The sequence below is a fragment of the Panthera pardus genome, unplaced genomic scaffold (genome assembly GCF_024362965.1).
Source record: "Panthera pardus isolate Hobbes unplaced genomic scaffold, ASM2436296v1 HiC_scaffold_27, whole genome shotgun sequence".
Lineage (NCBI taxonomy): Eukaryota > Metazoa > Chordata > Mammalia > Carnivora > Felidae > Panthera > Panthera pardus.
Genome location: NW_026526843.1, coordinates 18567550 through 18578509, shown reverse-complemented (window position 1 = coordinate 18578509; position 10960 = coordinate 18567550). Strand labels below are relative to the sequence as shown.

The 10960-nt window shown below is 44.0% G+C and overlaps 1 protein-coding gene across 4 annotated transcripts in view; it reads right to left on the bottom strand.

Annotated features, from left to right (window-relative positions):
• Positions 1-1146: 1146 nt before the first annotated feature.
• Positions 1147-10960, bottom strand: part of MTM1 (myotubularin 1) — a 97401-nt gene continuing 87587 nt past the window's right edge. For all 4 annotated transcript variants that reach the window (XM_019435767.2, XM_053892004.1, XM_019435770.2 and 1 more), the window contains 2 exons: positions 9192-9368; positions 1147-2869 (listed from right to left, as the gene is read on the bottom strand). In XM_019435767.2, coding sequence (XP_019291312.1) covers positions 2702-2869; positions 9192-9368 — 345 coding nt within the window. In that variant the 3' untranslated portion in view covers positions 1147-2701. The remainder of the gene's footprint in view (positions 2870-9191; positions 9369-10960) is intronic.

The window sequence follows — 10960 nt, the reverse complement described above, 5'->3', positions numbered from 1 at the left end:
GTTCTGTAGAGGGGGGCCGCAGGCGATGAGCCACCAGTCTGCTGGTTTGGAGAGTGTTGTTACTCCTGCCAAAAAAGCGTAAGGATAAGCTTTGCTGCATTATCCAAAGTAGATCAGAAAGTGCTGGGACTACATTTAGGAAAAACTATTGTAGGATCCCAAATCCACAGGATTCCACATTATTTGAAGGGCTGTCCCAGGAAGAGGGATTATTCTAGTTCCTTCCAGAAGGCAGAGCTAAGGCTCTTCACTGGGAACACCAGAGAGATTGAATTCAGTTTAATACCTGTACACGTTTATTTGGATGCCGTGGGACTCTGGGCAGGTCACTGCATCCGTGGAGCAACGACATTCTCGTCAGGTGGAAAACAGGGATGACAGAAATACCACGTGGCCCATGGGGTTGTAGTGAGGACTAAACACAGCCATGTCTGAGGCAGAACCTTTGCGAAGTATCTCAAATACAGTTCTAAAAGAGACATGATCTTTTAAGAGTCCTATTCAGATTTTTAAAAAGTGGCTAATTTTAGTTTACTGCCAGAACTATTAAAAGCATCCTTAGAATGCAAATGTAATTTCCAACTGGCTGTATCTGAGAAAACATTGAATTCTTACCAAAAGGGACACCGCATATGGCTTGCTCCCACCAATGTCTTAGCCTCCCTCAATGGCAGCCGCTATGTTCTGCATCCAGTCTGAAGTCTTGGGTCTATGCACCCTGGCTGGCTCTTTTGCAGAAGCTCTCCTTACTTTAATAAAGATGGTTGTGGCTTAAAATTGGCACTGTTAAGGGCACCTGGGTGGCTGAGTGGGTTGAGCCTCTGACTTCCTCTCAGGTTATGATCTCCCAGTTTGTGGATTTGAGCCCCATGTCGGGCTCTGTGCGGACAGCTCAGAGCCTGGAGCCTGCTTCGGATTCTGTGTCTCCCTCTCTCTCTGCCCCTCCCCTGCTCATTCTCTCTCTCTCTCTCAAAAATAAACACTAAAAAAAAAAAAAAAAAACCCATCACTTTTAATACACTCAAATGTCCCATACACAATTTTGGGAGAGCCCTGTAAGGTCTCTAGTAAGATAAAACACATATGTAGCAGAGCCAGGAAAAGAAGACACACACACACACAGTCACACCCCCGAAAACAGAGTGCTATGTTTCGTTAATATATTTATTACAGCAGGACTTTAGTCATTATTGTCATGAAAACTTTTTCATGAAATTTCACAAAACCCTTTAAGCTATTAGTATTAGCTTTCTTCTTTTTATGGAGTGACACTTTGTTAATTTATGAAATATTTACAGCGTTTACAAAAAGCAAGAGAACGTCTAATAAAATTTCTTATACATACAAAATTTATACATTATACTACTATATTTGAGATGTCTTATTTGGTAGACCAATTAAGCTAGGACATAAAATAATTTACAAAGATATACTTAATCTCTCTTAATTCATTGAAAACAAAACCATATTAGCTATAAATAGTCCTTTACAAATCACTGTAAAACATTAATTGTTTTAACTCTAGCCTTAACTTTTACAAATATACTTAACTAAATGAATTAGTTCAGATATCAAATAGAACTGCATTTGCAATTTCATTTACTACTATTACTACAAAAAGCAACAACAAAGAAACAAAAAACCCAAAACCTGAAAAAGCAAAATGCCAGGTACACTTCAAGTAAAAATTTGTAGAACCAGTTTAATGCACGCTTGGGGGGAAGGGCATCCAACACCATGTAAATGGAAATACAATACTTTCAAGAATATGCTCAACAAATGTACATCTGCGGCTTTTATTTCAAAGAATGATGCTCTAGCAACAGCTCATATGTCCGAGATGGTCGACCCTACGCTTTGGCAGATAAGCTGGTCTGACTAGAGCGATGTTTGCGAAAACAGTCACCTCAGCAGCATAACGCCCCCGCCATCCTCAAACAGTGCTATATGAGGGGTTTTCCATAACTGGAAAGTGGGTCAGAATTTTAGGCAAGCTCATGGAAGAACTCAGAAAATAGAACGGGCAAAACGTTAAAAAAAAAAATCAAATCCTATTTGACTCGGCCCCATCTGTGTAATATAAAAATACGCTCCTCTTGAAAATTAGGGGAAAACACTTCATATTCTAAAATTTCAAACTAATGAAAAACTCATCTACACAGCTAGTTCTCTTTAAGTCACCACTTGACGATGGTATAAAATTTGGCAATTATTTAAACACCTTGCTTTTGGATGATGCCTCAGAAGAAGAGCTCAATTTGTTTTGGCAATAACATCTTTCACATTTGGATTCATTTTAGGTAATCCAAAGCAACTGTCGCGAGCAACCTAAGGCAAATTCGTTTCGCACAGGTTTTCACTTTAGTTTAAAATCACGTCGTTCCAATTAAGCTCACAAAATAGATATTGTATACATAGTATTTCAAAAGAGGTAAATTAAATTTAATCTCTCAAAACCTGCTCTTGAAAGGTGTTAGCATTTTCCAAAACCTCATCTTGGCTCCTTTCTTCTGATTGCCGTGTAGACGCTAGAGTTTTCTTGTAATATGTATTCTAGAAGGCACATATTCAAGAGTTTAAGATCGTGTTAGTTCCAGTTCTACATGGAGGCAAGTATTTCAATCTACTTTGTACAGAGGCCCCTGATGAAAGGCCACGACGTCCTCTGCCCGGAGCTGCGCTGCGGCGCCCAGGTCCCGTCTCAGAAGTGGGTGTGCACGTGGGGCATCATCGGCGAAGGGCCGGCCGGCGAGGTGGAGGGCTCGGCGAGCTTGGCAGAGCCGGCGAGCTGCAACTCCTCGAGCCGCTGGATGTACTCGTCACGCAAGGCCAGGAGCTCCACGTAGCGCTGTTCCACCGGGTTGGGCTGCTGCAAAGAGCACAGACAGGCGTTAGGGCTCTCCCTGCCCACACACAAGGGGCCCCACTCTGCACAAGGGTCCCTGCCACGCGCACAAGGGTCCCCCATGTTTATAGCAGCACTGTCAACAATAGCCAAAGTCTGGAAAGAGCCCAAATGGCCATCGATGGATGAATGGATAAAGAAGATGTGGTATATATAGACAATGGAGTCTTACTTGGCAATCAGAAAGAATGAAACCTTGCCATTTGCAACTATGTGGATGGAACTGGAGGGTATTATGCTATGTGAAATTAATCAGACAAAGACAAAAAGCATATGACTTCACTCCTATGAGGACTTTAAGAGACAAAACAGATGAACATAAGGGAAGGGAACCAAAAATAATATAAAAACAGGGAGGGGTACAAAACAGAAGACACTCATAAATATGGAGAACAAACTCATAAATATGGAGGGGTTGTGGGAGGGGAGATGGGCTAAATGGGTAAGGGGCACTAAGGAATCTACTCCGAAATCATTGTTGCACTAGATGCTAACTAATTTGGATGGAAATTTTAAAAAATAAAAACTAAAATTAAACAAACAAAAAAAACCCCAGCACAGACCTCACAGGGTTGCCGCACGAGTGAAGTCAGCCAATACAGTCAGCTTGGACGATTTCTTTCATTGATGGACAGGGGCCTTGCGGCAGTACAAAGGTTAGAAGTCAGGCGGGAACAGAGTGTGCGTCTCCCCAGCATGCTCACTTTCAAAACCTTGGTACTGATGTATAAATTAACAGGCAGGAATGTGCACGAATCTTAAAATGCTCACCTCAGTGAGCCTTTACATATACGTACACTAATGTAATCAGCACCCAGACCAAGATACACGGTAGGGTGGCCCACCGAAGACTCCCTCATCACCAGCGTGTTTTGAGATAAAAGGAAAGCTCCTAGAAAGCTTGAGCCGTATATGAAGACATTAAGAAAAGAGCCAAAAGTCTGTACAAGTGCGTTCCTATTGTGTTGAGCTGAGCAGCAACAAGGAAGCTGTGAAGAGACGCCTGATATGCAGGCCGCAGCCTGCACCGCACGCGGAGGACAGCGGGCTGTGGTAGGGGCACAAGCCCTCCGGGACCTGTACTTCAAGGAGGGAGCACGAGCCCGGGGCTTTAAGATGGTGTCTGAGCTTCCTCTGGCTGCCATGACACATTAACACAAAATGGGGCGGGGTGCTTAACACAGCAGAAATGTACTTTCTCACAGCCCTGCAGGGCACCAGCCTGAAATCAGGCCCTCGGCAGCGCTGTGCTCCCTCTGGAGGCTCCAGGGAAGGGTGACCTCTTCCAGCTTCGGGTGGCTCCAGGCTTCCTTGGCTTGTGGCTGTGTCCCTCCCTCCCTCCCTCCCACCTCTCCTGTTTTCGCATGGCCTTCTCCCCGTGAGTGTCTGTGGCTCAAATCTCCTTCTGCTTTCTCTTATAAGGACACCTGTCACGCAATATAGAGCGCACTGCAAATCCAGGAAGATGGCATCTTCAGATCCTTAACCTAGTAACACCCCTAAAGACCCTTTTCCCAAATAAGATCACACTTACAGGTTCGGAGGGGCCACGTCTTTTGGGGGAGACCACTCAACCCAATTCAGGCTGCCAAGGAGTGGTCGACAGAGGCCAGATGAAATGCCACAGATGTGTGATGGTGCCTGCATTTCTAGTGGCACTGGTGCTTCCACTAGAGCTCTGGTTACAAAGGCCCATGGGCCAGAAGAGGTCTCCTCCTCCCTCCTAATCCTATTCTTCCTGTAAGCCCTGTTTTTCTTTCGTTTTTTTTTTTTTTTGTTTTGTTTTGTTTTTACCGTAACTGCAGAGCGCGAGGTTTTCCAGAAAGATGCATGTGGCATTGGAACAGGAATGCTTGGTAGAACGCCTGATACCCAGTAAGTGCTGTGCGTGGCCTGGTAATGTCTTTTGTCCGTCTTTCTCTGTGTATTCAGCTGAGGGCAGACACTGTTCCAGGCGCTTGGGACCCATCAGTGAACAAAGGAGCCCCAAATCCCAGTTTTTATGCCATTTCTCTTCCAGCAGAGGGAGACAGACAGAGAATACTACAGGTTTGAGTTACAGAAGGTGTTCAAAGGTGAGGAACACTATGGAAGAGAAGTAGAGCGGTGTAAGAGGGACAGGGCTGGAAGGAGGCCATGTCAGGCCTCAGAGGCCATTGCAGGGACCTGGGCTTTGGTGCTGGGTGAGGCGAGTGGTTCCCTGGACACTTCTGAGTGGAGGGGTGGTGGGATCTGGAATCTGCTTTGCAAGGCCTGCTCTGGTTACCATGTTGAGAATGGGCCAGAAGGAAGCAAGGGTGGGATCGGGGAGCCCAGCTACAAGGCTAGGCAGCATCACACGGCCCGCACGGGCCCAGCAGCAGGGGGACTGGTGCAGAGTATCCAGAGTCCTATAGGTTTGGAGGGCCCAGTCCAGCAGGCTCTGCCGACAGACTGGATAAGGGGTGTGAGGGAGGAGGGAGTCAAGGAGGACTGCCTGGTCTCTGGCCAGAGTGACTAGGATGGGGTTGCCGAGAACAGAGATGGGAAGATGGCAGGAGGCACAGGTTCTGGGGGACGAAGAGTTCCATTTTAGACACGTCCACTTTGATCTGCTGTGCCAGGCCTGTTCACCATCAACCGTCCATCCTCTCTGCTTGGTGTCACCTACTGGGCCCCACACCTGTGCAGTCTGTTTCTGGGCTCTACACTTTCGATTCTCAGGGCAAGTTCTTTCTCGAGATTCTCTCCTTCAAAACTGTCTTGGCTATTTTTAAAACTGTCTTTTCTTCATATGACTATGAGGATCAGTTTGTTATTGTACCAGCAAGCACAATTAGACAAGAAAAACAAATCAGAGGTAAAACTCATTTTTGCAGAGGACAAGGCTGTATAATTAGAAAACTCGAGAGAGTAGACCAAAAAAATGACTAGAAATAAAACGAATTCAGTCCAGTGATGGGTACAAAATGTCCAGAAGGCATTAGCCTACAGAAAAATACAAACCATTTAGAGGATACAAGGAAAGAGTCTAACAGACAAAACCATGAGAAATGAGGTTTAAATACAGTCAAGTGGCTGTAAATGCCACGCCGCAGCCTCTCACTCGGGACTGAGTGTGAAATAAAGAGTGTCGACACAGCACAGAAGACAGGCCCTCCTACTGGAGATGACTTCAGCACCACACAGGCCAGCCTGTCCATATCTGACTGTCCTCATTCTCAACCTCTGGCGATCGCTACGCAGAGACGTGAGCTTGCCAGTGCCAGCCTGGTTAACAGCTGCAGGGAGCACAGTGGCCCCCGAAGTAGAATATGAAGCTCCCCAGCAGCCCAAGGCCCCACTCAGGTTTATAACAGGACTCACTGAATACTTGTGCTTCCGGCATGAGCAAGTCCCACGTATTAATACAGGTACCGAATTTGCTTATGGAGAGCTCCTCTAATGTAAGTATTGGTCTTTCCATCAACTCTGCTGAGTTTTTATGTCGTAGCAAAGGTTGGTGGCTTTTGCTTTTCAAAAGCACACACACCTGGGATGCCTGGGTGGCTCAGTTGGTTAAGCGTCCGACTCTTGATTTCAGTTCAGCTCATGATCTCACAGTTCTTGAGTTTAAGCCCCACGTCGGGCTTTGCGCTAATGGTGCTTGGGATTCCGTCTCTCTCTCTCTCTCTCTCTCTCTCTCTCTCTCTCTCTCTCTCTCTCTCTCTCTCTCTCCCCCCCTCCCCTGCTTGCTCACAATCTCTCTCTCAAAATAAACATTTAAAAGAAGAGAAAAGAAAAAAGAAAAGCAAAGCACACTAACCCTGCCTTATTCTAGGCTAGAGCTCATCACAGGGAGGGGCTGGATGTAGTATATGCTTTTGTATCTTTCAGTACTGATGGGATACTTGCAGTGCTCTGAATGCTGTAGGTACCCAGTAAAGGTGTGTGTACCCACTGGGCCAGACAACTGAACAACTTAACTTTTAAGTGGTTAAGTGTATTTCTTTAGGTTTACATTCTGTAATTTAAGAAGCCCTATGTGATCGGATTTAAATCTATTTCTGTATGAAATAATGTTCTACGTGAGATCTTTAAGGAAATCTAAGGCATTTAATTCACACTTCTATTATGACATTTCTCCCTGAGCACTATCATCATGGACTTATGTTCCTGGGCACCCCCATCAACCTGGGAGCTCCTGGGGGCTGACACTGCCTCCTCTTAATCTCTGTGTCTCCCTCCCTGAAAATACAAAGATACATGTAGAAATCTACAGAGAAAGCGTAAGTTACTTTCTTTTTTGAGTACTTTCACAGATCATAATACAGACCAATTACTGTCTCAAAATAGAAACCTCTATCAAAAAATCTGTGTTCCTATCTGGACCAGGTCCATTTTGCTAAGCTCTATGAAAATAAGGGGAGAGAGATGCAAGTTATTCTAATGATGTTTCTTCCAACTTGACTTGTCACCCAATTGTCACCTTTATATATTCAGAAATGAATTGCTCTAAATTCCTCCAATCTTAAGAGTTTCTCCAAGTACAAATGGGTGAGGGGAGATTAGAGGATCTGTACAGAAATTGTTGATACTTTCTAATTACTAATGGTTTAAAAAAAAAGGCTACAATAAATACATAAAAGGATCAATGTGCAAGACACAGTGCACATCTATAGAATATTTTCTAATTAGAAAAGGAACATGTCCTCTGTAACAGCAGTTAGAACCCTGGCAAAATCCCATTTCCTCTTTACTTGATATTTCAAATGTAAGAACTACTGTTGAGTAAATTCCCTCAACATGCTTCTCAAACCCCAAACTAAGCAAGCGAGTGCTCTCCAGCCCTGGAATCTGTCACTTTCTGAGAGATGACACATTGCCACCATTACCGAATTGCAGAAGCCTTTCATGTGAGCAGCAGAGACCTTGAAACGAGAGTGCCAGCTAGGAGCGGGCATTTCCCAGTGGGAAGAGAGGGCACAGGCTGGCCCGTGGCCAGCTGCCCGAGTGGGATAAACAATCGAAGAGACAGACCACAGAGCCAGGGCCCTGCTGTCACCCTGCGACTTCTAGCGGGATTAAAGCTGGCACTGACGCCACACCGGCCTGTGAGAACAGGTAGTCAGTTGACCATCCACACTGCAGGAAAACGTGCAAACCTTTACAAAGAGCAATTGCAAACACTGAAGATTTACCACGCTTAAAACAAATCATGAACTGGCGGTGCTTCCGTGCCTTTACAGCGCAGGCTGTACTTTTCTTCTCTGATTTTGGAGCGGAGCGGAAGGGGGAGAATGGAGAAGCCCGAGTGTGTCTCCAACAAAATGTGGAATCTTTTGCTTCAAAAATCAGTTTCCCGTTTTGACTGACAAATGGCCAATCTATCCACTGACAGATCACTTATCTGTATTTTAGAAGACATGCCCCTCAGTGAAATGCGCTCTGATATTAGCTGACCTGGTACATACACCTGGGGTAGATACCGGAAAATATTTTCTTTCTTTGAACGATCATCTAAGTCTACTTCCTGGAAAGAATTTTCTTATGATGTGCAAGAATGTCCACTAATTGAAGGAAAACCTTGGCTATCAAAACTCGAAAATTTTCCAGAGCTTCTAATCAGTTTACATTTTAGTAATAAAAATTATATTATTATTTTTGTAATGTTTATTTACTTGAGAGAGACAGAGACAGAGGCACAAGCACGGGAGGAGCAGAATAAGGGAGACACAGAATCTGAAGCAGGCTCCAGACTCTGAGCTGTCAGCACAGAGCCCGAGGTGGGGCTCGAACTCACAGACTGCAAGATCTTGACCTGAGCTGAAGTTGGATGCTTAACTGACTGAGCCATCCAGGTGTCCCCAAAACTGTATTATTTATTTATCTAAAAAAAAATTTTTTTTACATTTATTTATTTATTTATTTACGAGAGACAGAGAGAGACAGAGCACAAGCGGAGGATGGGCAGGGAGAGAAGGAGACACAGAATCCGAAGCAGACTCCAGGTTCTGAGCTGTCGGCACAGAGCCTGACACGGGGCTCGAACTCACAAACTGTGAGATCATGACCTGAGCGGAAGTAGGACGCTCAACCGACTGAGCCACCCAGGCGCCCCCAAAATTGTATTATTTATAGGAATATAAGTTAAAGCCAATCAAAATAAGTGGCTTAGCAATTAAAGCTGCATTTGAAAGCAAGTGTATTTTTTTGTCTATTTCCCCCCTCATAATATTTTTGAAAAAAACTACCAAATGACATTATCTAAGTCCAGAAGCAATAATTAATACACATCACTGCCTTTTAACAATGTCATTTCACTTACTTGTTGCTTGATTCTGGGGTTCCATCTAATGTAGTAATTCACCCAAAGTTCCAAGTGACGCATACTGGCAACTGGATATAAAACTCGATTGATTTCTTTAGTATAGAAGGGGTTTTTGAATTTGTCTTTATTACTGTTTATCAGTGACCACAAAGATACTGTTCTTTCTGTAACTTTCTATAGAGAAAGAGAAAGTGGAAAGCCTAAGTAAAAACACACAAGTACGCAAACCATTTTTCAGCCTGTGGCAATACATTTGAGCTTCTACTTGAATCACACATTTACATTATCCCCATAATGGCTCAAAAAGCCTCACGGGTCAGTGAGTGCCCAGCAACCACTTCCTGATATTTGCATAGATAATGGCCTAGCTTGAGAGCCACTATTTCTGCCAGAAGACAGAGGTGCAGAACGCTGTACCATTAAATGCAATTCACTGACCTAAAATGACTGTTCCTGGTGAGGTAAAACATTTATGAACACATATCTGGGCAGTATGTTCTTTTTAATTCAGCAGAAAGAAAAATTATCGCAAGATCCCGCTGGCTCTTTTCATTTTTATATTTGTTAGGACTGTAAGGTCTTCACCTGTACCTACTTGACAGTTGGTATCTAGACATAAAGTGATTTTAAGCAACCATCCAGATGTGTAATCTTTATCATATGCTGCCATCCAGGTATTTGAAAACACCTAGATAACGGACTTCAATCTTTACTTTTTCACTCAGTGTCCATCATCCCACACAGAGATTCACATTTGCAGTTTATTATAGATTGCTACCAATTTTGAGCATAAACTAGGAAAGAATCCAATGCTTGGGAAATAAAAGGTACAACTACTAAAATTACCAACGGCACAATGTGAAATTCTTCCTAGTAATGACTTCAATAAGAAAGGACCAATAAGCTAAAGTTGGATGCTAAAAAAGAACAGCTTGAAGCCAGGAACTGAAGACATGTCTTTAGCATGCATATTTCATTAATGTGTGAACAATAACAATGGCAGCAAAAGTCTGCCTTCCTTGGAATCCACCTAAAACTTCATTTGTACCTTTCGGATGCCACAATCTATATTGCGTTGCGTTTATTTGCATGCTTGTTTTTATTTTTATACATGCACATAGTTTAAAAGATCAAGTAGCCTGATGAGGTTTGTTATAAAAAGATTAACTCTCTCACCTCTCTCCACACAAGCAACTGTGCTTGATTTTTTTAAGTTGATTTGATTACCTGGTACTTAAGCTCCACATCTCTAGATAACATGCCCTCCTTGCTACCTGGGGGCTAAACGGCTCTGGGCACTCAGTCTCTTTCCTGCCTCACCCCCCACCCCCCCACAGCTTTCAAGAGACTGACATTTAGTGTTTTGATCATTATCGCGAAGCAAATGCTTTTCCCAGGCAGGCTACATAGTCACTTTTTCTCCCCAATTTTTGTCGTCTTCCCTTGGTTTAACAACTGCCTATTCCGTTTGCTAACTTTCCTTGGCATTTACCAGTAATCCAATCCCCAACTCTTCCTCCAACGTCTCGAACTTCTGTCAAGACACTGTACGTTCAGAGCTCACAGTCTGATCCTCGGAGGAAAGCAAGCTGCGCCGGGTGCTTCTGTGTCTTGTGTCCAGCTCGCATCTATGATCTCTTTCCTGTTTCGCCCTGAGCACCCCCTCTTGCCTCTCTCTGAGCTGGATTCCAGTCTTCTTCCTTGTTTGCGTGGAGCAGATGCTCCAGCAGCTTCGAGAGAAGCTGGTGTGGGAGGGAAGTCTTGAT